The 27741-nt window shown below is 40.7% G+C and overlaps 1 protein-coding gene across 2 annotated transcripts in view; it reads right to left on the bottom strand.

Moving 5' to 3' along the window:
• coro2ba (coronin, actin binding protein, 2Ba) overlaps positions 1–25332 on the bottom strand; it is a 52102-nt gene extending 26770 nt beyond the window's left edge. Inside the window, exon 1 of one of the 2 annotated variants that reach the window (XM_026162777.2) lies at positions 25101–25332. In XM_026162777.2, coding sequence (XP_026018562.1) covers positions 25101–25115 — 15 coding nt within the window. In that variant the 5' untranslated portion in view covers positions 25116–25332. Of the gene's footprint in view, positions 1–2262; positions 2290–25100 lie in introns of those variants that run through there. The other variant, XM_026162771.2, reaches the window with a different exon arrangement.
• Positions 25333–27741: the final 2409 nt, after the last annotated feature.

The following is a 27741-nucleotide window of genomic DNA, read 5'->3' as shown; positions in this document are numbered from 1 at the left end:
TGGGGGGCTCCGTAAGAACAGGCTTTTCCCTGCAGCACGCTGTAATAAATACTCACAAAGAAAACGGTGGCCGTTACAACCTATGTCTAAAAATGTGTAGTTTCATGTATCGGTTAAAACACTCGACTGCAGGTACACGGCGCCCAGCTGGAAACACTTCACCTACCCGAGATTCACAGAATTTACAGAAAATATTAATTTTTTTGTGATTTATATCGTTATCGGGATGATAGATGTTCTATATCAGGATATGAGATTTTGGTCATATCGCACAGCCCTAAAATCTAATGACCTAAATGCAAAAGGACATCATTTTTCCCTTTTCCCACAAACAGCAGCTTAGAACAGCAGCTAGTGCCAAACAGCCATCTTCAGAGATCTGATCAAACACAATGCAGCGAGAATTCTGGTGTCTGTTGGAGGCCTATGCAAAAATTCACAAGCACCCCTCTAACCAGCTTTCATCACAAATATTTGATGAATAATCTGACAGCAACAAGGTCAAACACAGTCCTATAAAATGACAGGTAAAACTAGAAATTGCAGAGATGACAGGTATTTTAGTAACAATGCCCCAAGGTGAGCTGAGTGGTTATGAAGCGTTAATATTGTAACTACTCGCTTCTAGATTCACGGATCGGTCACATCAGCCAGCAGAGCTCAGACACACTAGACTCTAGCTTAGCTCTGCTAAGTTAACTAATGTTAAACATCAAAGTAAATAAATGAAATAATGTGATGCTAGTGTATTGTTATGTTATTCAAGTGTCTCTCCCCCACATTTAAGGCTAAACTAGCAGCAATTAGTTAGCATCATATTTAACCCTTATTATCTGCTCTATTTGCCACTGTCTTGCTTTTTTTTCCTTTTCGTGTCTTTTCTTTCTTTTTTCCCCTCCCATAAGGATAACGCCTCTTCATTTTGTTTGGATGGCTTTCATTGTTGTTATTAGGTTTGTTTAAATAAAATCATGCGTGCCACTTACAATGAATAGTGGGTCCCCCTTAGGGAAGTCAGCTCTTGTCTAACGTCACTTCAAATTTCGCACATTTCCAGTGCTGTACTTTAAAGTTTGACAGCCCTCGGGGCCCCACACAAGCAGTTGCCTGTCTTGCCTGGTAGCAAGCATTGCTGTTGAGCAGATGGCAACAAGAGCTACGATAAGACAGTCACCGAAGATGAGTGCAGGACTTCTTCATCACTTTTACATGCATGTAAATACCTAACTTTATCATCTATACAGATCCAAAGTAAGCAGTTGAATCAAAATCCCAAATGAAAATATGTGCTGTCAAGAAATGAGAGGTTAGCCCCTCATTCCTTTATGGACTTGCAAGATACTATAAGCACACTGACACGCCAAATGACCTCAAAACTGAATTATAATATATGATGCAGCCAGAAAAAGCGCTGCAAGCACTCTGATTGTTTTCACAGAAGTCATGAATGCAAAGTTAATTTGAAGCCTAACACTTCCAGAAGGAAGGGCAGAGGCAGCACAGGACAGCAGCTGTGAGCGAGCGGCAAATGGAATAAAATAAAACAGAACAGAATAGATTTAACACACCTGCTCCAGCAGCCTAAAGTGAATCGGCCCATCTGGAGTTTTTGTCAGATTTTCCAGATGGCCTGTTCAGGAATGTTGGAAAGCTAATCTTTTATTTGAGCCTGCATTAATTTCAATCAGTTAAAAAGAAGGGTCACAGGAGCTGTTGGAACTCACTGGCTCCCATTTATCTTGCTCATTAATTTCTATTATATCATTTCTGGAGTTTCTCAGAAAGTGAAGAATACAGATTAAAGCATCAGCAAGACTCGAGGTTTGGGCAAAAGGGCAAAATATTCCCATTTTTCATGTCAGCATTTCAGCCAATAGTAGCTGGTGTATCCATGAGGTGGGGTGTTGTTACATAAACTCCACGTGTGTACCATATAAAGCTACAGTAGACCCCAGCTTTCAAAAGCCTTTAAAGTGGACATACGGCATCTTAAAAAGCCACAGTAGAGAGAAAAACATATCTGTGGAAATATTTGTTGTAACTAATCAGACAGGACCGAATAAATCAGGCACATTCGTTTAAAAGTTCGGCCTGTTCCGTCTCAACCAACGGCCGCGGCAGGCTAAACATGAGGACACAGATGACGCGCAACAATAAACGCATGAAATACACTTCTGTATCATTTGCTCCTTTTATTCCACATGCAACTCAAAATCATTCAAGCTGCGGTCAACAGAAAGTTTTGCCTCATGCTCACCCTACCTTTCTGCTCATCAACATCAGGTGCTGTGAACAGGTGAGTGCAACCACATTTATCAACTACCTCACCCATGAGACACGCCCCACACCCGTGCACCAATACAGTGAGTCCATTTAAACCAACCCACTTAGTCAAAAAAGGAACAACTCATATGGCTCCTACACGGCCAATACCCAGGGATGAACACCTCGCAGTTTCTTTAGTCTTGGCATATAGTAACCAGATCATGAAACTCACTGAATCAATCTCTGTCAATGCCTCAGTAACAACAAGTGCTGTGTGACTCTTGGAGTGTGCTTTCTTGATGATAGGGGATCACTCAGAATAATGACAGGAGATGCAGAAGCCCAGATAATGGTTGCTCTTAGCCAGGCCCATTAAGCAGCTGTAATGCAAAGAGCACGCTGCCCATGGACAGGAAACACTGAAACACAGCTCAAGGGCACTTATCAGAGCACAAGTACACGAAGAAGTGGGTGTCCCGGAATCCATCTATCCCTCCGGAGGGTAAAAGGAGGTTGTTATCAGCAGCAGCGCTATCGTCCAGGTAATGTAATTACTATGGATACACTCTATATTATTTCCTAGATATTCTGATATAGTTTCAGATACAAGTTCTGAGCCTTTTTGCTTATCCTTCTTACTAACGCATGCCATATTTTCCATACAAACACAAACCAGAGACACATTTTACCCTGCACCACTTATAAGGTCAGTCATCCAAAACCAAGAAGAAAGGTCTAAATTAATAATCTCCCTCTGTGCTTGCCTTTCTTTTTCCCCCAGGAGTTTCTGCCACATGCTTTTTGGAGCATAATGATGCGATCTGGGCCTCACACCCTGAATAACAGAAGGGGGCTGCAGATTTAAGGTGAAGGAAAAGTCTAGAGAGAGAACCAGAAGATGACACTGGAGGTCCAGAGGGGAAAGACAAATAGAGATAAAAGCTAACTAAAAGAGAGAGAATAAGGTATTTGAGGTGAAAGGGAAGACCAGAAAAGGAGAGAATAAAGAGAAAGAAAAGGGCAGGCTGGGCGACAGAGACTGATGAAATATTTAAAGAAAAAAAGAAAAAGCAGACAGAGAGGAGGAGCAGAGGAGGCTCTTACCAGACAGAGATTAACTCCCCTCTGTCAGACCACCTGCCTGCTCTGCAGCACACGCGCATACACAGCGAGCGTGATTCTATTGTACCATCAAATGATTAAAATATTATCACCCAAAAAGCACTTAAGCTTCATTATTTAATGAACAACATCCTGACAGCAATCCAGCAAAAGGACAAATGTCTAGTAATACTAACCTAATAAATCCATAAAACATTTTAGGCCAGTGCAAAAGTGCTTTAATCCTGTATTCTTTCTAATGGCCAGCAGGGGGCGACTCCTTTGGTTACTGATTTGTTAAAAGAAATATACCATATAAACCATATAACCACCATATAAAGAAAATTGATGGATGGATGGAAAAAGTCTCAGGTCAGTGCTTCATAACAGGACTTAACAAACCAATGGCTGACATTACAGCGACTACTCCCAGCCTATATACAGTCTGTTTGAATACATACACAGTTTCCATCCTTTATCATTAATATGGCCCAAAAAAAATCATTGGACATCCTCTTCTCTCCCAGAAGAACCTGTACAGCACGCGCTGCCTCAACAGGGCACCAATAACAATAATAATATTTATATTTATAAGAAGGTGCAATAATACTGAATGTGCTATAATAACAGTGTGCAATACACGTACACTTATTCTTCATTTTATCAATAAGTTAAGTTACCGTGTCGTGTTGTTGTACGTAGTGCTGACTTGGGACAGTTTTCCAATTTCATTGTACTATTGTACTATGTATGACTGTGCAATGACAATAAAGAGTTATCTCATCTTACACGGTGAACATCTGTTTGTGTAAAGCTAACAGATAAACCAATTCATCCTGTGTGTTTAAAGAACTTTGACAGAAGCAGTATGGGCAAAAGTTATTTTATGTCACGCTGCACGAATCGCATCAGCTCTGAAATGAAAGCCGTCTGGCAGCGATACAAAACGGGGAGGAAAAAATAAAAATGGCACAGAGTCTGAGACAGAAGATGAAGGAACACTTTCATCAGATTATTGAAACCCATCGCTGAAGCAAGAGCACAGGAACAGCTCTGTGGAGTGATTAATCAGTGAGTGAGTTATGATTTCAGATCTGTTAAGGTATTGCTTTTGGTGAATGCTGATGGGGAATATTGACTTGCAGAAGGTTTGGATCACCAGGCATTTATAACAGCGCTTGGAGAGTGCCAAGAACCTGACACCACAATCAAGGGAAGATGAAAGTTGCTATTCATGCCTAGATTTGCTACAGTGAAATGTTTTTCTCTGCGTTAAATCAATCATATTCATTAGGAGCAGTGGGCAGCCACTGTGCAGGCAGCCACCTAGGTCTTTTGGAGATGTAACCTAGGTTTTTTGGGGTGGTGGGAGAAGCTGGAGCTCCTGCAGAAAAGTTGTGTTTAGTGGAGATCATTTAAATTCCACAGTGAACCCCTCGCTGTTCAGGCAGCGGTGCTAATCACAGAGCCACCCTCCTCTGAGTCAGATACAAACAGCAGTTCTGTCTGATGCTAAAGAGTTAAGAGACTGTAGGTGGATGAGCTGTTTTGTTGGTGTTCTGTTTCTTTGCTAGTTGTGGAGTGCAAAACAAAGCATTTTCACACTGGAGGATTGAAGAAAATTAGTTGCACACCCATACACATTTCTGGATTACCCACTGAAGAAACACAAAGAAGAGCTTGTCTGGTTTCCTATCAGTTTAACTAAGTCGTAGTCAAAACTTGGCAGAAAACAACTCTATAACCAGGATTTGCCATAGGAGACATTTCGACATGTTGGCATGAGAAACCAGCGTTAATGATGTGAATTAATAGAAGCTGCTTCAGTTTTAGAATTACAAATTACAGAGACAAAAAAAGGGCGTGAATATTATGAGTAAAACATGTGCTTTATTAGAATGTCAAGCCAAAAAGTCTCCTGTGAAGAAAGGCCTAACCTGGCCTATTATTGTGCATTGCAACATTTCTTAAGCAAATATAAAAAACAGAAGGCAAAAATAACCAGATGCTACAACATGGGCAGACTGAAACAGATGGCCAGCCACCAGTTTCCATAAAAACATCAATCCATCAACTGCTTCGTCTGATTTTTCCTTCTCACACAAGGCCTACAGTGTATTTATTATTTTTTTCACATGTCTGAGAAAAGCTACTCACTCCAAATTGGATGAAGCGCTCAGCTTTGAGGTTCAGAAGTGCAGAGCTTTAGTATGCTCGGCACTCCTGCCCGACTGTGTCAGCACCCAGCACCAGACGGACTCAACACCCTTTTGGTATTACTGCCTCTTCGATCTTTCCCTGTCTGTCTCGCTCTCTCTTTTCTCTCCTATGTCCTTTCACTAGCTCGTTCTCTCACTCCGTCTCTCTTCACAGGATTGGAGAGATGGACAGCGTGAAAAAGCAAACCTAGACAGAGAAGTGCCAGACCATCTGCCGAGCCAAGGACTTCTCCATTGCAGACAGTGACTGTCTGAACCTTGGCGAGACTAGTTCACGCTGTAGGAATACTGAAGATAATGCTAAAGATAATGAATGCAAGAAGGGAGAGAGTGAGAAAGCTCTAATATCCATCAGACCCAATAACAAATAAGTCATCTTAATGTTTGAATGTCAGTCAGTACTTTGTCCATTAACAGATAAGCCAATCACACTGCAAATTGAAAGGTCACATTTAGGTTATTAAATAAAGGAGCACCCACAAAGCTGCAATGTATATTTAACACTTAGGCAATCACATGTTAATTACATGGTCGGCCTTTAGGCAAAAAATGTGTTTATCTCCCTGTGCTGACGTGTGCGGTTATGTCCTACATTGAATCACAATTCATAAAAAATGATAATTGCTTTTGATTTGTTTATCTTCTGTAAAAGTGAATATTCCCATCTAATGATGGCTACACAAGAAGACAGGTAATTGCTAAATATCTGAGGAATCATGAGGTCACCTTGAATTGCCTCAACATTTCCTTTCCACTCTGTATGGCAGTTGTTGAGATATCTTGCTTTAGATCAGAGTGATGGCGACACTAACTCTGTATTAGTGACAGTACAGATACCAGAAGCTAATGCTGCTATTTGTGTGATATAGTTATCCAGAGCAATGAGATAACATTGTCCTTGTACAGGAGCCTCTCGCATAGTAGTTCATCATGTTGATTCTTCTTAATCAGTTTATGCCTACTTCCAGGGTTTAATTTGTTCTGCATCCTGTCTCAACAGGATGCAGACCCTCCCAGAGTGCACCACGTACCTCCGTCATCACTATCAATAACGTCTGTAATATTTAATGTTATCCATCCATGCTTTGGTCTGTGAAGGTTCTCAGTCATCCAGGTCATCGTAGTCTAAGGAGCTTGGAAAGAAAAGCGCCTCCATGCTTTTGTTTGAAATTGAAGTTAACTGTAAATCGCTTGTTTCCCTATTCTCGATATATTAGAAGCCTGATGTTGACAAAGATAGACGTCAGTTTTTCAGATCACACAGTGCTGGCTCAAATGTGTGATGTTCTGCTAAGGGCAAAGTTCTGCTAGGAAACCTTGGGTCCTGCCTGATGTTACTTTGACACGTACCACCTATCTAAGCATTGCTGTAGACTGTGTACAACCTTTCATAGAAATGGTATTCCCTAGGAAAAGACTGTACCTTTTTCAGCCAGACAATGCTACCTGCCACAAAGCAAAAAGAGTTCAGGATGGTTTGAGGAGGACAGCAATGAGTTAGCGGTCTTAACCTGTCCTCCCCAGATCTCAATCCAATCAAGCATCTGTGGGATGTGCTGAAAAAAAACCCATCCAGTCCATGGGTGCCATAGGAATTAAAGGATCAGTTGATAATATCTTGGGACTAGATACCATAGCACACCTTCAGGGGTCTAGTGCAGTCCATACCTCAGCAGGTCAGGACTGTTTTTGCAGTAAAAGGGGGACCAGCAGGCCAACAGTTAAGGCAGGTGGTCTTCATGTCTGGTTGGTGTAGTTTGGTTTCTTTTCCTATATGAATGCAAAGTCAACTTTTGGCCCCAATTCCATTTACCTCTAATGAAGCAGTTCATGCAAGACATTGTTTTTTTTTTCTCCACCTGCTGATCTTAAGTTCATATCAGAATTCTGTGATCATTAAATTTGAATAACTGTTTGTTTTGTTTTTGTTTACAGGGATGCTGTGTAATGTGTTTCAGTCACTTTTTGATGTGTTTCATGACTTCCTCTGTTTCCGGCTGTGCTTGAACAGCACCTTCAGTGGATGGCTAAATTTGCATATTAAGCACTGGTTACATCAAATTGAATAAAATAGTTAATACACAGGGAGGGCAGATCCACAAATTAATGACAGCTACTAGGAAACTAGGAAAGGATATAAATATAAAAAGAAATTTAGCTCAGGACCAAAAAAATTACTGTCTTTCCTTTTAAACTATCGCCAGGAAAAGGTGAGCTGTGGTTTGCCAGTGCTGGAGAAATTGAACCGAGTCACTTCAGAAGAGAACAGTAATAAACGAGAGCATATCAATATAGAGGATTTTCTTTTATGGGACTTTAAAATAAATTCAAATTAGGCATTCAACAGTCTGTTAAGCAGCATACAAAGAAGTTGCAAGCTGCAAAGAGACAGACAGATTTCAGCAATTCTGGCACCAATGTGGGGGAAGGGAAGTTCCAGATGTTACGACTTATCCAGGGCAGCAGTCATGAGGAAGGACGTCTAATGAGTTTTTCTACTAAAGTGAGCATGTTGAAATATAGCTGACTCAAAGTCATATCCCCAGTCCAAATAGACAAGGATACAAATCAAGCCAACGTAGATTATTGCGTACTGCTCCATCTCCTCAGTTTTCTGACTCTCACATACAGAATCTCAACCTGTATGTACTTCTGCATATCCGGGATCATTTCTCCATTGCCTCCAAAATAATGTCTTCTTCAGTTTTAGGTTTTAAGAAAAGGAGAAAAAGAAGAAAGAAAGACAGAAATAAAGGAAAATGAGCCAAGTGACCTTTTCTTACAAAAAAAAGAGCACGCTCATGCAGAAACAGCCATCAGTAATCGCCTTTGGATCTATGTGTGAGCTTCATAAGCTACATTGAAACGACAGTATCCCCATATGAGGGTGAAGGTTAATGTGTTGTGAATTTGACCTAATTCTGAGCCTCCACTGTGCTGAAGAGATCACCAACAGAAAACCAACCACAGGGTTATAGCACTCATGCTGCTGTCATTCTGCATAAGCAAACCTCCATATGTCCAATACAGGTTTTCCCGTGCTGACGAATTTTATTATGAGGTTTATGTAAGACCACGTACTGTGTTAGCTATCCATTAAAAGCTCAGTCACTCATGCACATATTTCCAGTCTGTTTCATCGATCCTTCTATTGCCAGTCTGTTAATTAGGTTTCTACGCTACAGTATGTGTCCCAGTTTAAAGGCCATATGTAAAGCACAGACCTAATTTCACCATGCTCTATGGAGAATAATATTTAATTTTGGATGTTATTCCATAAGGAAGTCTCTATTAGCAACATGCTAAATTTGGTTGCTTCCCAAGTCATACTTTAGCCAAGTTTATCCCCCTTTATTTCCACATATCTTAATCTATTTACACAATTATGAGGTTGTATATGTCTGACACCAACCTCATTCAAGAACTCACCATGAATTAGAAAGTGAGTCCATCTTCCACGGAAGTTCAAAATAATAAACTTCAGTGTTCTTGCATAGAAATGCACATTAGTTTATGCTTGTAATACTAAAATTAGACTAAAAAAAATGTGCCTGAAAAACTTCTGCAGTAGATAGAAAGTACATTTAGGTCAAAAATCATTGCCAGGCATTGCCTGTAGTAGTTAGGCCTGAGTTATTTTTCTTTGTCATTTTGTGCACCTGTTTTGCACCAAAATAACCGAAGCCAAAATACTGCACCTAATTTGTCAGCACAAGAGCAAGGCAGCTGATATCAGCAGCAGTCCTGGTAAGCTCTCTGTCCCTCCAAGTTGTGTCATTTAAATGTTGATGTTATCTGCTATGGTTTCAATTGTGTAAGGGCACAGTAGCTTCTATTGCCAAACCATTAAGAGTTTTGCAGTGATGTGATTTTATTGATTGATAGATGGGAACTTCAACCAGCAAATACCTTACTTTTTCCTGTGGTAGCAGAGAAATAAGGCTGTAGGGATGAGGGTTAATTGAGCTATATGTGATATCCTAAATTAAGATAAACTTCAAGGCTTATAATTCTATTATGTTCTGTTTCCTATATGCTGTGAAGGCTTGGAATCATTGCTTCATTGCTATTTAGTAATCCCACTTTTCATTGTCAGGGGCATTGGAAAGGTTGTTATATTGTAAAATATAAATTTTTACAGCCAAAAACATAGGTGTGGTGGTGCTCTTAATGGCTTAATAGAATTACAATTGCAGGTTTAATTCAAATATAACGAGACAGTATGTTAACCATGCGTCATTCTTTTAACTTGAGGATTATCTATGTTAACCATGGCTATCAGTGGGGATTTCTGGTGTCCCAGAAGAGGTTTAATCCTGAGTTAAAGGGAAATAATCAATAATAAACCTAAAACAATAAAACTGGTTCTTTTATTATTTTAGGTTTAATTCACTAAAGAATAATTTATGTTTATTTTTCAGAAAATGCAAAATAACCAAAACAAATCCACAGATTTCTGTTTAATAGGTTCCCAGACTCAAAGGTAATGACGCATCAATGTATGAACCATGTATCAAAATAAAGAAACTACAAACATAATTGGAGATAAAGTATCTGAATTTCAGGAGCGGGACCACGCCTCCAAACACGCTCCTTCCGGTTCTCATCTATATATGTTCCCCCAGTTCTACAATCTGTTCATTCTCGTTTTCGTGCCCCACCGTGCTCCCTCCTCTTTTTAATTCTTTAAGTTCTTCACTTCTATTTAGTACATGGGGATCTGCCAGGTCTTCCGGCCTTCCCCAAACTGCAGCTCAATTCAAGTCTCAAGCCTCAAATAGGACGTGGGCCCAGCAAGTGAAACTTTAAGTAGCCATTTTTTTTTCTTTTGTTTCTCTCCTACGCTCTACTTCATCTCTCTCCACGAACCAACTACATAAATAAATGGCATCAGCACAGACCCAGTGAATCCTCCCAGCTGCAGTCACCACCCACGGAGAAAAAACTAGCAGCTGAAATGCAGACACAGCTGGCTCTCAGCTGGCGAATCCATCTGATAAACAATAAGAGACGAGGAAAATTCATACAGTAAGTCAACATATGGTGCCCATAGGAATTCTGTTAGCTACAGTCTATGTGTCGTCTAGTGCAAAGTATATAGATCTTATTATTAAAAAGTGAGAACAACATTATAAATGTGTCTAGCAAAAAAGATTTTTCGTTCCTTAAAACTTTAAATTAAGATCAATGTTGGGCTTTCTGTAGAAACTGCATAAAGATAATAACTTCTTAAAAATATGTTGATTGCCAGAAAAATGTGTCTAACGTGTTACAGTAATCATAAATGATTCCAGAGCTATCAACGATTGCAGCAGTTCATATTTGACGTAACTATGAATTCTAAAGCCCAATCGTTTCCAAAAACTCTTTGTTTCCCGCCTCAATTGTTGTACTGTTCCTTTTTAGACTGGCATGCCCACTGAGTTGCTATAGTGACAGCAAGTGAAACCCAGACACTTGGAGTTAAAAAAAAACCATTTTTCCAAACATAAGAGCCAATTGACATTAATACCAACGTTTCTCAGCTGTGACCAAAAATATCTGGCAAAAAAAAAAAAAATCTGGGATGATCTTCTGTGAAACAAATCCCAGTAGGCTATAAATCAAACCAGTGGTACAGTGTCATGTTGCGGACCACAAATATATTACTCAGAAGAAAAAAAAATCCGGTTTGTAGAGTACGCTTGGGGAGTGTGATCGTGTGTACAGCGTCTCTTTATGTCTGTCTCCACGTTGGTTGAGTGTGGAGTAAGTGCATATGAGAGCATGAGGGTGGGAATGGATGTTTGTATCTGTGTGTGCCTGTATGTCTGTGTCTATATGTCAGGTTGGGTGTCAGACGCCACCTCTCTGGGGACATCTCAGGCCCTCCAAGGTATGGAGGCCTATCTCCCCCCACCACCACTTCCCCTGCCAGTGGCGGACTCCCTCAGGTATCGGTGCGTTGGTGGTTCTTTGTGTCCGGGGATGGGCGTCCAGGTACACACTGGCTCACTCCTTGGCGGCCGCTTATCGGGGCCTGGAGCCTGGGGCTCGCTCGGGCCACTTCGGAGGTGGGGTGCCCCCGGCCTCTCAGCCTGGGGCTCGGTCACTCAGGCGCGGCTGGCTGCCGGCGGAGCTCACGGGCACATCACTGCAACCCCCCCTGGCTTCTGCTCCGCGGCTGCTGAGTGAGCCCTCATCTGGGACTCTCCTCAGCTCTTTCTGGGACAGTGGCGCGGCTGCCCCTCTGTTGGTCTTCCTTGGTCTCTTGTGTTCTGGGGGCCTCTGGATGTCTGGAGTTTTGATCTCCTCCATACCTGCTTCATGCCCTGGAGGACGGGGCTGTGGCCCCCCCACACCCTCTAGCAGATTATTACATGAAGGAACCTTTTAAAAAAACAAGCGCGTCCATGCTCACAGGTGTACACACGGGTGATCACACCCACAAACTACACCCTTTTTGGCTCCTACCTCAAAGCACACTGTGTTCTGTTGATCTTATGTGCTGCACAATAATGTTTAATATTTAGTATTTACTGTCATATTCCCATATATCATTGTGATGTTGTTTATTCTATTACTCTTGTTCTCTTCTGCTTGTTTTCTTTTTTTCTTTCTCAGCAGGTGACCCAGGTGATTGATATATGCATTTTTTTTTCTCTGCCCGTTCTGTTGGTTTTTGTCTTTTGCCCTTCTCCCCCGTCCCTCTTCTCAGCTGTTTCTCTTTCCCTCTTTCTTTCTCCCCTTCTTTCCCCCAGTCAAGTCTGTCCCGTATTCAGTAAGTGAAAATAAAAAGAAAAAAAAGAAAAAGAAAAAAAAAGAAGAAAAAAAAAGAAGAAAAAAAAATCTTAACCTAGTGCACCAACTAGTGGTTTTTTGAGATCATTAAATCATAAAATTAATGATTTTTTATAAATGTATTTCCTTGATTTTTATACGGAGGAGCTACTAACTTCTCTGGCCGCCTGTTGCAGGGTGTAATCATCCATATGATTCTTATTTTCATATTTTTATACCTGCCAACCTTTCAGAAGATAATACTCTGTTTAAACCACCTGTCTGTAAACCTAAAACACCAATTCCAAAAAGGGACACCAAATTTAAGTACAAACACAGCTGATTTTCATAAACAGAAAACCTGGAACTGTGGAACAACTTCATAACAACGTTCTTCAAAGTAAATCTATGAAGACCTCATTATGTCATCATCTGCAGTACACAAAATCATGCAAGAGTCCAGGAATCTGAAGAAATCTCTATGTGCACAGGACAAGGTAGACTGGATACTGGTGATCTTCAGGCCCTGCATTAAAAAGATGTAAAAATTCTGTCATGGAAATCACTGCACGTGTGCAATCACTGTCCATCAACACAGCTTGCCATCCACAAATGCAGGTTAAAGTTCTGTCACCGAAAGAAGCTGTATGTGAACGTGATCTAAAAATGGCACGTTCTTCTCTGGCCTAAAGCTAATTTAAAATGAATGAACTTTGCCTATGAAATGGGCAGTTTGAACATCTGGAAAAGGACCATCTATGCTGAACGATATATAGAAGTCTTAGATAAGTACACCCTCCCATCCAGGCAACAACTTTCTCAGGGACGGTCTTTCATATTTCAGCAAGACACTGTCAAGACATACTGCATCTATTACAATAACATGGCTTTGTAGGAGAAGAATCTAGGCACTGAGTTTACCTGCCTCATTGTAGATTTTTACTTTGAACGGGGGTTGTATTTGTCTAAATACAACACCAACCACAAAAAGTCACTTGTATAGCATAAAAAACCCAACAACTTTTACCTCATGTTTCAAATGACACAAATGTGACCAAAAAAGCAACACTACCACTCCATAGTCAAAGAGACTGCTGAAATTGAACTCAGGTTTCTGCTACGCTGTTTTCTTTCTCCTCCACCTCCTGATTCCTGATCTTTCCAAATTACAACTGAGCTCTAACAAGCCCTACTATTAAAATGTGTTGCTTTGGCTAAACTCATGTAACAAACTGCTGACACACAAGGCTTTACGTGTGCCTTAAAGCTGACGCTTTCATCATGAATTGCAGCCTTTATAAGGAGCTTATAGGAAGCTGCAACTATTCTCATCCCTCTCATCCCATTTTCATGAGAGCAGGCTGTACCACATTCTTAACCCAGGGGGGTGAAAGACTGCCATTCAATAATGGTTCCTTTTGGCACCGTTTGGCTGAGGCTCTAGCAATATTGGATTTTGTGTCTTAATGGTTTTCATTCAAGGATCAAAAAGTCAGCAGTAGGATATTTTGGGCTTTGATTTGTTACGTTTTGAGTCACTCTTCAGGGTTGAGCGGTAAAAACTACCGTGTTACTTTTAGAAGAAGGTAGTAGTTTGGGTCAAAATATGCTGGATACTAAAATAGTCCATGTGAGATGAGCTGGAAGGCACAGATCTATCTCAGTATTCTCTAAACCCAGCACATCAGGCAGGAACGCAAGTATGTGACAGCAGTATTTGACACTCTGAGATCGATGCGCTCGCTCATCAGTTTGTACAGACCTAACTAAAATCCATTTGAATACTTTCGATGTGTCTTATTTGTAACAGCACTGAGCAGACTGTGACACAGATTGTTATGAGAGGAAAACGAGTGGGAATAGTAGAAACATGTGGTAAGAAACTGGCACAAAAAAAAAAAGAACTAACGTTTTCTTTGTTTCAGAAACGAATCTCTATATTTACACTGTGATTAGTGCCCATGGGCAAAATACAGAGCTGAATTTGACCCCGATGAACTCTAATGGGGAATGTCTGAGTGTTTGTGTGTGTGTGAGCGCAAGTGTGGGTGGAAGTATCATCCTCCATGGATGTGCTCTCCCTAGCTGCCCTACTCCTCACTCACTGCTCTCTTATGTTCACTCAGCTTTTTAGTGCCGCCATATTCAGCGTAGAATACCTGAAGTATGAAGCATGTTTGCAGGAATGCATAATGTGCATGTTTAAATGTAACATACACAAGACAGTCCCAGTGCATCATACCTGAATCACAAAACATTATGCATCTGCATTGTGTGTTGTCCCTGCACAAGCATGCTAGAAAGAATAACACAGCACAGCCATTGTCAGCCTCACACCTGAGAATGTGATAGCATTGTGCAAAATGTTTCCATGATACTTCCATGACAGCTTGGTCTCACAGGCAGCTGCTGTTTCAGCAAGAAAATGGACCACCCTGAGTCTGCAGTGCCACTGCAAAGCCCTGCATGGGCATGCATGCACTGCTGCAGGTGCAATCACAGTGATGCATCAGAGAAAAGTGAGTTATTCTTCAAAGCACAAAGCCACCAATGGTCAAAATGCCAAAGTCAAGCCTTCAAACATTAGTCCACAAACCAGTTATTTTATTTTATAAAGCCAAAATCTATCTTCATATGAATGCCTGACAGCATCTCCTAAGTCATCAAGTCAGAATCCAGTATTGCAGGGTGAAAAACAAGCCCAAATCATGTGTAAACCCTAGAAATGGCTGTGTGGGAAAATTCCAGTAGATCAGCAGTTTCTGAAATAATCAGACGAGCCAACCTGAGACCAGGAACCATGCCACCTTCAGTCACTTAAATCCCCTTTCTGCTCAGAACCTTAACGTGACCATACTGACACGCCTAAATGCACTGGGTTGCAGCTACAGTATGTAATTGGATGATTGTATATGTGCGTTAATGAGCAGTTGGCCCAATAAAGCTGCCCATAAAGTGGCCATGTTTATACTTTGCTCAAAACACTTACTATCAGTTTCTCCATGCACGCAAAAAATAAATAAATACATACACCATAAATGCTAAACATTTTACTTTGAAACTGAAATATTTCATCTTACATCTGACAAAAAGGCTGCACACACTGGACAGTGTTGAGAATAGTTTTTGCTACCAATCTCCCACTTACACTCGACAATACACACTTGCACTTACAAAGTAAAGCCCCCGTTCTCTCTGGAGTTACTTATTTCTTTGTCCGCAGGCCTACAAACAGGAAGCACATCCTATGTGTTGATTCTACAGACTACACAAACACACACGGGATGTACATTCAATCTCAGCTGCTGTGGAATAGGAATGCTCATAATGGTCAGCCTCTACTCTGTTTTTATCTCCCTCCGGAGGATGTTCACAAATAATTTCACATGATTTTGGCTTTTTTCATTTCAGCAGCTTCCCAAAGGGGAATCTAAAAATGAACACTCATATCCAACTTAGCCACACCAAAGCTTTCTCCTGCACACTTTGCCCAATTTATTCAAGTCATATTTTGAGAAGAAGGTCATCTGCTATAAAGGAGCCTGCGCTGTGTGAAAGCGTTTGAAGTTGAGGAATGATTTATGCAGTGACACAAGGAAAGAAGAGTTTCCCAACTTTTGGAAATCTACTTCAGGTTTTTCACACAGAATTGAAAAGCACAGATTTCACAGACACTTGCACGTACCGACACGTACACACAGAGCAGCGTAAGGAAGCTTTCTGACAGGCAATGAGCTCATGAGATCTGAATGTCTTCCTGTGGTGAATGCTTTTCTGTGGCTTTCTCACAACTATTCCCCTATTTTCCTCTATTTTCTCACACTTTTTTGTCAGCTCCTGCTCCTCATGCAACTTGCTCCCCTATGTTAATTCTTTTATCTGCTCCATTTAGAGTGAATATTTAAAGAAAAAAGCCTAATTCTGGATTTAGCATTCTTAATCCACTAAGCTGTTGTGTATTTTTCCTGCTTCAGGAAAAGCAGGTTTTGGTGTTGCTAGGTTAGTGATTTAGCATTTAGTTTAATGTTCCAGTCTGTGTGTCAAGGTGTGTGTGTTAGTTAGTGAGCGTGCAGGGTAAACATTACCCCTGACAAATGGCCAGTGGTCTAAATCAGACTCAATTAAGATTTATGGTGGGCGAGGTGCCGCTACTTAAGAATTTAGGCAGTTTGAGTGTGGATTTCTGTGTGTGCGTGTGTCAGCCTTCTCTGCAGCAAGTGTTTATTTTCTCTTTCACTTGGACATGTTAAGTCCCTATTATCAGCATGTCTACTGAGAAAAAAAATATCTAGCTTCCATACCTTGAAATAGATCTGGAATTGCTTTCTGCTATAAGAGACTTAACTGCCGTACAGTTAAAAGCAGAAGCTGTACCATAAACACTCTGAAAATGGCTTTCAGACGTCTTTCCCACCACATGTGTGCTTGACATTAGAGCAGCGTGGGCCTCCTTCATAATTGGGGTGTTTGCAGATATGTAATTGCAAACACACTCAACACAGCTGGAATGCTGCTTTGAATTATATTCGATTCGTGTCAGGAAGTTAGATGTAAAGCCTTCGCTTGAGACTAAAGTGCATTTATATGCGTGCGCTCGCGTACTTTATGAGGACTGAGATTTAGATGTAAGCGTATTTGTGTGCCCTGTTGGGCCAGACATCATTTATCACCACATGGTGTTAGCTGAGGATCATTTTTACTGGTCTGTAAAGGAACGAAAAAACAAAACAGGGGGTACACCAGGGGCCGCTCTTGCCCCTCCCTATCTTGGTCACTCATCTCTTCCCTCAGCGTCCCTCTGTCCTTCTTCCCGCCCCCTCACCAGTCCTGGCAGACTGCCCTTTCTGTGGTAACTTACCAAAAACAAGTGGACCATTTAAGGGATTTCAGCTTTTTAATCAAGCGGGTATTCAAGAGAACAGTGCTAATGGTCTGTGGAAAAAATTTCTAAAGTGGCACCTTTCTTTAATGCACTGTGGCACATTTGGATAGTCTGATAAATGCTCAGAAATTGCTTAAAATTTGAAACAGAATTCTTTCCATCTGTGCTTTTACTGCCCAGCGTCTCTGGCTGGAGGTCATTTGGCAGATCAAGGGCTGGGTGACCTCAGTCTTCTGAAGAGGTTTGTTTCTTTCACAGAGAATTCCCGTTGTGGCTAATATGACTCTCCCATGTGTCCTATGGACAGAGAGTAAAACTAAAACTGACAGGAAGGTAACTCTGGGCAACGATCAATGCTGAAGCGAGTGTCTGTTGCCCCCTGCATTGCTGGAGGACTCTGAAGAGGTCTTTTATGAAGCAAACCAAAGGCCGAGTGGTTTCACTGTCTGAGCACGGAGTAGCTGTGAGCCACAGGGTTTTTTTTGGCTAAAGCCTTAATTTTGAGGTAAAAACACAGCAGGTAAACTGTTTAATTTTTTTTTTTCATTTGCTGGTATTACCAGATCTCTAATATTCTATGCTCATGATAGTAATTTGTGTTTCCCATCAGCCTACGCATAACACGTCTGCCAGTTCACATTTGTGCCATCCCATCTATGTCCACGGGCTCATCACACACACAGACGGACACGTAATCACACAGCAAATGAGAACATAGTGTCCAGATATAGTAATGATAATTTCAAGCTGTTCCCTGATGTGGTAGCAAGCGCAAGTATGCTTTCTGCGCTGCCTGCTGAGAGCAGCATGCTGTGTGCAGAACGAAGCAGCTCGCTCAAGAAAAGCATTGTTTTAATTTTTTATGTCTTTTCTAATCTGTGGATAAAATGTGAAATAACTCATCACAGCATTTATGATTTGGTATGCTGACCTCTAATGGATTACCCACAAAATATCTTTAAGGTGATTTCTGGTGGAAGATAAAAGATACAACTCCTAAACTGACTAAACTTCTATAATTGAATGCTGTATAATTGTAAGTGTATTAATTACTCTGTGAGAAGCACATGTTTTGCTTTACTTATTTATTCTTTCTTTTTCTCTTTTTTTGGGGGTAAAACACACTAAAACACTAGTTTCCTGTTAGGGATCCATCAGAAAGTGTTTCATAACAATGAGGCTTTTCTGTGTGGATTTTGCATGTTTTCCCTGTACTTGTTTGGGTTTTCTCCCAGTCCTTCCTTTTACTCCAAAAGCCCATAGATGCAAACGTGATAGATTAATCTGTGATTCTAAATTAGCCTGGTCAGTAGTGAATGGTCAGTCTCTGTGTGCTTGACCTGCAACAGAGTGGTCACATGTCCACAGTGAGCACTGCAACTCACGCAATGTGGTCTGAATACGACCAAAGTTGCGAGGATGACTAAAACTGCTTCACACTGGAAGCAATTTGCTTGTTGTATTGCTTTGAAGATGACAGCTGGTCACATGTGGGTATTTTTCATATGTCAGTCAACGGTACTCTATGCTCTCACAATAACTAACGCGTTATTAAGTAACGCATTACAGTTACGCGTTACAGTAACTACGTTATTGTTGTAGTAACGAGCACGGTAACTAGTTATTATGCCAAAATCAGGAACGCGTTAAACGTTACTGGGATTTAGATAGGGTCGTTATTTGTTACTTCGTGTGGTGGCTATCGCGGAGCTTCCACAGATTCAGTAACATTAGCAAGTGGTGGAGGCCAGCAGGTGGGAAAGGGATGCAGGAGGAGCAGAGACCCGAGGCGACCGCTGGTCCGAGTGTCAGGAGAACTGAACTTCAGGTAAGAAGTTATGACCTGCAGTCTATCTGGGTCAGATATAAACCAAGTTTAGGTGCAGTTTATTTTCGTTATGCTGACTTTTTCGTACTGCGTGCTAGCTAGCATGACAGAGTTTTATACAGCTGGGTGGGTGCTATGATGTTACTGATGTTGAACTTTATTTTGTTCATAGGGTTAATTATTAGAGTTGCCAACCATCCCCTAAAAAATGGAATCGTCTCGTATTCAGAGAAAATATTACGCGTTTCGTGTTGAGGTGAAAAGGAACACAGTTTGTCCCGGACTTCAGCTACAATGAAAAAGACACAAAGCTGGAGTTACTCTGTGTCTTTGCTGCACAGCTGCCTCTTCTTCTCTCATTCTCTCCCCTCTCTCGCCTGTTTCTACTTCAATCATGAAACTGATCAATGATCAGCTGATCGGCTTTCCTCTCTTGTTTGTTTATCGCTCACTTTGCGCCAGAAAGAAGAAACCAGCGGATGTCGCGCTAAACAACAGCAGCACGTTTAAGCTTGATCAGCTGTTGTTAGAATTTATTTAATATTAATTTCTAGTATCAGCTGATGTTTGCTGGAGCCACAGCTGTAAAGCTGTTGGTCATGATATCGGTTTGGTTATGTGGTGAGAGGGAAACATGAAGATGAAACCAGGAGATGTCCTTACTGGATCATCAGAGCTGAACAGGTGATGGAGAAACAGGTTTACCTTTTAGGTGACATGAATGAGTTGAAGGGAAGTTATGAACTGTTTCTGAGAGACAAATAACACCAGGATCCTTTTTTATGTTGCTGACAGCTGGTAACTGTGCAGGGGCGGGTCTAGCAAAGTGTTGCCAGGGGGGCCAGGTAGGGCATTAACAGGGAGAGGGGGACACAAAGAAGTACTTTTCTTTCTTATTCCCATTTAAAATGTATAGCTTTTAAAAAATTATTATCTGAATCTTACAACAAACGATTGATAGATTGATGCATATATTCCATCAAAACTGTGTACATCACTGTCACAACAGCGTTTGTTTTCATTCAAAGGCTTTATGATTATTGCTATAATGGTGGGTCAGTCTCTAGTCAAAAGGTTTTTTGTCCCAGGCCAGCCCTGTATGCAGCTCATCTGCAGTCTGGTGTTATCTACATCTTCCTATTCGGAAGGCAGAATTTCCGAGTTCTGAGTACAATTGAAAGCACCACGACTGCAGTTTTCGTTTTGTATGTAAAAAGCGCACATGACGCTGTGACGTAGGCTAGAATCATGGCAGCGGTCAACGACGGTCCAGGTGTGGGATTTCTCTCGTGGAAATATGCACATTATTTTTTCCTTTGTATTGGTAGGTGGCACAGTGCACTTGTGGCAAGTAAGCAAGCTAGAAGACTGGCAATCTTGCTGGGTATCCAGTTACGGATGCAACACATTAACAAGAGAATTCTGAGTAAAACCAAAGTTACTTCCCCTAGTAACTAGTTACTTTGAAAGTAACAAGTAACTTGAAGTAACTGAGTTACTTTTGATAGAAGGAACTAGTAATGTAGCTAAGTTACTAATTTAAAGTAACTTACCCAACACTGGTGGTCTGCTGTTTGGACTTAAAGTAAGTATCCACCAGAGCTTAAATACATTTTTGAAGATATTTTGGAATCTCAGTGGACACAAATTGATATCAAGGCAACTCTCAAAAACTAGTTGAACAAGACTAATGGGAGCCAGCACCCTTTAGTATTAGATTAGAGATAGTTATATTAAAAAAAACTCCAAGAAAGTTTTCCAAAAGTCTGGAAAACTATTGCTGAGTTCAAGATAAAAAAAAAAAAAAAATCAGAAAAATTAAAAGAAAGTCTTGATCCTTGGTTTCAAAACATAAAGGAATGACGTTTGACTCAAGATTTTTGCACAGTACTGTGCATACTTACTTGTTGTATGTGTTTATTTTCACAGCACTGATTTTTAGACTCAGCTTCTGAGTCTTCTGACTCACTTACATGTGGTTGCAAAAGTACTTCCGGTCCTATAAAAGTCTATTGGACCTCTGTAAACACTATTATTGATGGCATGGCCTCAGTCACTTATTTTAGGTTATATTGAATAAAAATTTGAGTCCATTTTGCAAATGTTGTACATATGTTTCAGAAAGGAGGATTATCTGGGATATTATTGGCTAATGACTGATGATTAACAAGTTAAGCATACAGTTTTGCAGCCAGAACAACAAAATAGCAACGCCCATAAAAATCGAGTTTTCAAAGTGGGACTTCACAAACCTAATGTTTGCCTTTTACTTTTTAATTCATTTTAAATATGTTAAAAAAATATCTGTTATTTTTAAACGGTATGTTTTAATATTGACTGTCAAAAAATGAATATAATTAATTTCGCAGTGCTGCATGGTATGTCTGTATAACAGCTGCTACACTTAGGATTTTTATAACATTCATAAAAGTAAAGCATTGAGGCAGGAAAAATAAATTTTGTGTCTGTTACAATAGAGTACAGGTTGAGATTGATTTAATGGGACACTGAGTCGAAGATCGATTTTAACTGGTGGTTTCAACAGAGCTTTCAAATGGAGTGAGTGAAACCTACATTTGGCGATTTTGACAAACTCAACATTTCTCTACACATTTTGTGTGCTCGCAAAACTGAAATGTTCTTATTTAATTCTGATTCACCCCTTTAGCAATTCAATTCACCTCTCCACAGAAATAACACGTTAAGCAGACTTAACAGATGGTTTCCTCTTCCTGAGCCCGGATCTGCTGGAGAGTTCTTCCTGTTAAAAGGGAGTTTTTCCTTCCTACTGTCTCCAAGTGTTTGCTCATAGAAGATCATCTGAGTGTTTTCTCTGTATTACTGTAAGAGCTTTACCTCAAAATATAAAGCACCTTGAGTGACAGTTGCTGTGATTTGGAGCTATATAAATAAAATTAAATTGATTAGAAAAGTTTATGTTGGGTCCCACCCACTTAATTTTGTCAGTGTTGTGTCGCCTTTATTTGCTTGAAGTTTCTGAAAATCTTCACTATCTATGGTCTTTAGTCTCCACATTGCTGCAAGTTGCTTCCAGTGTGTACATACCTCTTAAAAACTCAGGGATGGATCGATTTCAAATGAAAACAAACATGAAGGGGAGACGAGTAGATATTTCTAAAATAATTCTTTTGCATTTTGAGAAAAAAACTCTACTAAGTTGTAGATCACTTGCTCCTTAGCAACTCTGTAGCGTAAAAATATTGCTGTAGAATAGTTGCACACAGGGCATTAATTCTGCTCGTAAACCAACAGCATAATAAAGTCATACAGTTTAGGGATGCCCTCAGGTATTTACAAATCATATCAATCTGAGGTATTATGCTATTTGGTAGCATAATAGCTGGTAGCATTTGGCCCAAAGAAATTATTCTAAAGTGTCAGTCTTTGAAAGCTAAAGAGCTTATGGCTCTGTCTCACAGAGAACTCAGTCCAGTGAGGCCATGTTTGAAAGCAAAGGCTGTGGATTTAAACGTGCAATGACCTATTTTCTCTGTCAGCATTTTAAAAGACTGAACGGTAGCTTCTCACTCTGTCAGCTCAATGTGAAAGCAACGCACTTCTTTGACCTTTACAATGATCATTTTCTGGTTGGTGGACCTTCTTCATAGCAACCGCTGTTTCTCAATTACATCCAGGAGTTCCTGTAGTTCCGGCAACTTTCATTACCCTCAAATCAAATACATACTTTTTATGGAATGAACAATAACAAGTATAGCTATTTTTGGTTGTTAGATAAATCTAAAGTCATATATAACCACTGTATTTCTTCTTTTGTCCTACTTAATAGGATAAGGATTAAAATGTTTATAATGTACTAAAATAGAGAAAATAGATTTTAACAGCCCTTGCGGTGTTGATTAATATTTTTAATAATCAAATATGCAGATGTGCTCTTTGATGTTTAGAAATGATCCACATTCTGTTGTGTTTTTGACATGCTGGTGCTCAGGAGGCAGCATAAGTGAGCTGTGCTTCACTGCTGTTTAAAGAGAGCATTACTGCAACTGTGTAAATATCTACACTCTTATTTCAGCTCCACACTTTTTAAATAAACAGCGAGGAAAGGCAATGCAGATCTTGGTCTGATACTAAAGAGGAATCTCAAGGCTTTCCTGTCCACAATATTGTCAGTCTGCATCTATGCGCTGAGGGGAAGAAGGGTGTTTAGCCCCGTCAGCATAGAGGCCCTTGTCCTGTATCCTTCCCAAGGTGACTTCTCTGCTGTTGGCAGGCAGAGCCATGAACACAGCTCCCAAGACTCTCCCTCTCTCTTCTCTTTCTCTCCCTTCTTCTCCCACACACCCATCAGCGTTTAGATACCACCGGGTAAAACGCTTTCATACCTTTTCTTTTTTTAACAAAGATGTCAAAGCATGTTTTTTTTTTCAATTTTTTTCTCTCACTTCCTCCTCCTCACATCATTTCCATAATTACAGGTAAGAAAAAAGCGTCATATTCATTACATTTCTTTTCAGTGCTTTGCGTCTTGTCTACAGTCAGATTTTGGTTATGGCTAAGTGCCAACACATGAGCACCTGACCTTTTCCTCTTTCAGTTCTCATAGTGGAGAACGTCCACCTACGCAGCAGCACACACACACACACACACACACACCTCCCACACAAACTCTCTCTCACACACAAACACTCACACACATACACTGGCAGCAAAATTGTGCTTTGAGAGCAACTGTCTGTGAATCTGTGCAGGTTTGTGTTGGAGATTGCATCCTGGAAATGCAGACCTCTTCATTTTCTATTACCAACACTTTTTGGTGGAACATGGAGGTGTGTGACCACGATTGTGTGTAAATAGGCCATTATCCCATGTCTACAGTAGGTCATCTATTTCAGTCCAGGTTAATTCTCTACATGGGAGAAGGTGTGCTAATTTCCTCTCTCTGTCTGTCTGTCTCTCTCTCTGCATGTGTGTGTGTGCTAAATTGATTAAGAGGATTCGAGTCGCCGATGAACGTCAACACAAACTACGACCACCAGCACACACTTAGGTGCACATGAACTCTTACCCTACTTTAAGATTAGCTTTAGGCTGCTAATACACACAAACACATTTGTTGTCAGTTGAGAGAACAGCATAATGCCCCAAAGTATATCCCCAGAGGATGCACCATTATTCCCACCATATTTGTTTGCCTAACCCCACCCCTTCACCTAACTTTAACCAAAAAGTCTTTATTTTCAGATTTGTCTAATCCTTAATAAGGCTAGAGTTCCCCTGATGTCTGAACAACATTTTTTGCATTTTACTTTTACACTTGTTCATTAGGCAGATTATTTCACTCCAATCACTGGACAAACGTAAATATAATCCAAGGCACATCAGATCAGGGTGAAGTCACACTGATGCCACTAACAGTTGAGATGTGTTTACATGTGAAGGACTTGGACTAAGCATCCATGTAAGGTATAATTTGCTAAAAGTAATCTTTCTGCATATTAGTGTTACATGTGATTATTCGTGAAAGCAACCACAGAGCTTTCAAACATGCTTTATTCCCACAGTTGCTAGCAAACAACATAAATTGCTTTCAACCTCATGATTTGATTCTCGTGTTTTATAATGAAAGAAACATGCCAAACATGTTAACAGCCCATTATTAGCACCACATCAGTCCAATATGCATGATAACAGCTTGCAAAGCATCTGCTTTGTTACTAGACGCCAGGCCTCCTACTGGATTGCATCTTGGACTTTTTGAATGAACTTTAAATAGTTTCTATGCGGATAAAAATAAGACTTCTCATCCCAGAATGAACTGTTGCTGACCCGTAATGTAATGCAGTTAGGGTAAGAGAATGTCAATTATTGTAGTCTTATTAAAACCATACATGACACACATCCTCAGGCAGCAACATCCTGACAACCAGCTTCTATACAGGAACTCCAACACTACTCAAAAACACACATGCATGAGAAAAAATAATGCTTTCGGTCTCCTCAGCGCATCCCTGAGCCAAATTGTGTGGAGATCCTAAAAGTTGTTCCAGATCCGAAGCGGTCTTACCTTTGTGACAGTCATGCAGAATCAGTGGGTGAGGAGCAGGCCGGTGTCCCCTTCAAGCAAAGAGCAATGCCGCAGGAGTGGCAAAGTGATGAGGAGGAGAGGAGGGCAGCTCTGCTGAATATGCACACAAGGAGAGGGAGGGAGAGAGACAGAGAGAGAGAGAGAGAGGAAAGAGGAGGGGACAGACAGGTTAGTGTGTCTGGCTCACTAAGTACGGAAGGGCTGATTGCTGCTGCAGTGAAGTAATGGCTGGCAGTCGACGTGTGGTTGGTTACTACAACAGGGAAGAGCTCCCTGCTAAGATACACCCCTCCCTCCTGCCTCCCCAGCTGCCCGCACGCACACACAAACACACACACATGCGGATGATGTGCTCAAAGCCTGACTGCACTACTCTCTCTCACTGTCTATCACAATATGATTAGTGATGGGCTAATACAGATTACTGATTATTAGCAGTGAGGCAAGGCTGCGGGAGGAGGCGGGAGCAGAGACCCCGGGATAGGAGAGGACTGCAGAAATAGAGACGGAGGGAGGGAGGGGAGTCAGATGCTGTGTCGCAGTCTGCTACTCAGGCATGGAGCCGGCTGCACGTCATCTGCCGTGTGCGTGTGTGTGCCTAAGTGTGTGAGCGACACAGGAAATAATGAGGGGAGACAAGAGTCTGTTAGATATTTGCACCAAGTTCAGACTACACTGAAGGGATGTTAATTCTACATATAAAACCATAAAGGAGTCCTTGGCAGATACAAATGGACACACAGGTAAAAGTTGTAGAAGCTCCACCTTGGAGGACACCAACTAATCTAATATTCATGCATGCTATAACCTAATGGTGAACCGTGGCAGAACTTAGCTTTCAGTGGATATCGTCATCTGGTTTTGCCAAATTATGTTGTTGTAAATGAAAGCATTACAAACCAAGAAAAACATTTGATGAGGAACATAAGTGATCATCAGTCAGATTTGGCCCTAATGCTAACAACACCTCACTGCCTTATTACTCCAATTACTTTAACTTTGATTGATTTTCTCAAAGAAATTTGAGAGTCTATGACGTCTTCACTTTGGAGTACGTTTCTTAGCATTTCTCACCCTGAGTGTCTCAGTGTAGTAGCACAAAGGCATCCACCCACACTCACAGAATAACAGATCTTTGTCATACTAACTGGCTGAATAGAGGGATGCTAGAGACAGGCCAAGATTCCAGCTCAGTTACCATGGCTTAGATTCCCGAATAGCTGAGTGAGAGTCTTCTCTAGTGGCTGCGAGCCACAACACAGTCTTTGTTTTGCCCATTTATGTGTAACTACTTGCGTTTATGTGCGTGCGTGTGTGTACTGTAAGTGTCTGTACATGCTGGAGTTAAGGTTACTGAGACAAAGAGAGTCCCGAGTGAACGCAGTTTTCTTTCTCAGTCTGTTTTTATGTCACTCATATATCTGCGTCACTTTGCTCCTAATTCTCAGAGTTTTAGGAGTGTCATCTATGGCCCCACTCTCAGCATTTCCTGTCTGGAACAATAGTATTTCCTGTGTCTGTTTGCATACTTTGGGTGGAGGAGAGGGTATTTCAAATATAGAAGAAAATATCTGGGGGATGGGAGTTGAAATCAGCATGATTTTAAACATGATGATTTTATTTATATCAGGATTTTCTCAGTTTATGATCACACATCATAACTAATTTGCATTTCTGAGATAAATGATGAAATTTGAGAAAATTTGGGATTTTAGCCCATGGTCATTTCTGTAACACAGTGCGAAACTTGCATCTCTTGCCACTTCTTAATTCAGGCTTTTGGAGGTAAGTAAATTTTCCACTTTACACCATATAAAATGTGTGGGAGGAAAAGACATCATCCACAGGGTGGAGGTGGCAAATCCTGTGACCATTAAATCTGAAGGTGCCACCGTGGCTCATATGTTCCACCATATGTCTACATGCTTCTACTCAAAGAAACAGAAGTGGAAAGAACTTGTCTTCATTAACGGTGACAGCTAACATGCACGGATGTGAACAACATTAGGTTTGAAAAATGCAATAATAAACAACAGCAGTCAGTTGATCTGGCCTAGCTATGCTCTCCAAAGAGGAAGAGGATGTATTTTACCAGGTCTGTTATGCATTAGGAGCTTAATTTCCTTATTGTTTAGCAGTCTAACCCTCTGAAGGCTTTTTGAGGAATTCCATATTTGATGTTTTGCTTCCACCTTGTGGTGAAACAATATCATTACCTCCAGGTAATAGTCTGGTCCTACTAAACATGGCATTTGTTTTAAGTTTTCATCAACTTTACACAGAGGCTTTAAGGGTCTTTATCAGTGGATGATTTTCAAATAAATTTCTCGCTTTATAAGCAGTGGAAGTGTACTGGATATAAGCATTGCTATTATCATTCCTTCTGTTTTTAATAGGAAACCGGGAAAGCCTTGCTTACATATGCAGTAGCTTCTCCAGCAAAAATACCTTTTACTTGTGCCATGGAAACTATTCAAATTTAATCATATTAACAGAAGTGGTGCATTTAGGCCTACAAGTTTAACACCACGTTTCTAAGCTAACAGTTAATGTTAGCTTAGCTTAAACCTTGAAGCTTCATAGCTCATAGAGGGTATACATGATATACTGGTGGTGAGGA

The sequence above is a fragment of the Astatotilapia calliptera genome, chromosome 1 (assembly GCF_964374335.1).
Source record: "Astatotilapia calliptera chromosome 1, fAstCal68.1, whole genome shotgun sequence".
Classification (NCBI taxonomy): Eukaryota; Metazoa; Chordata; class Actinopteri; order Cichliformes; family Cichlidae; genus Astatotilapia; species Astatotilapia calliptera.
Note: the sequence above shows the minus strand (reverse complement) of the source record. Positions and strands in the feature narration are given on the sequence as shown.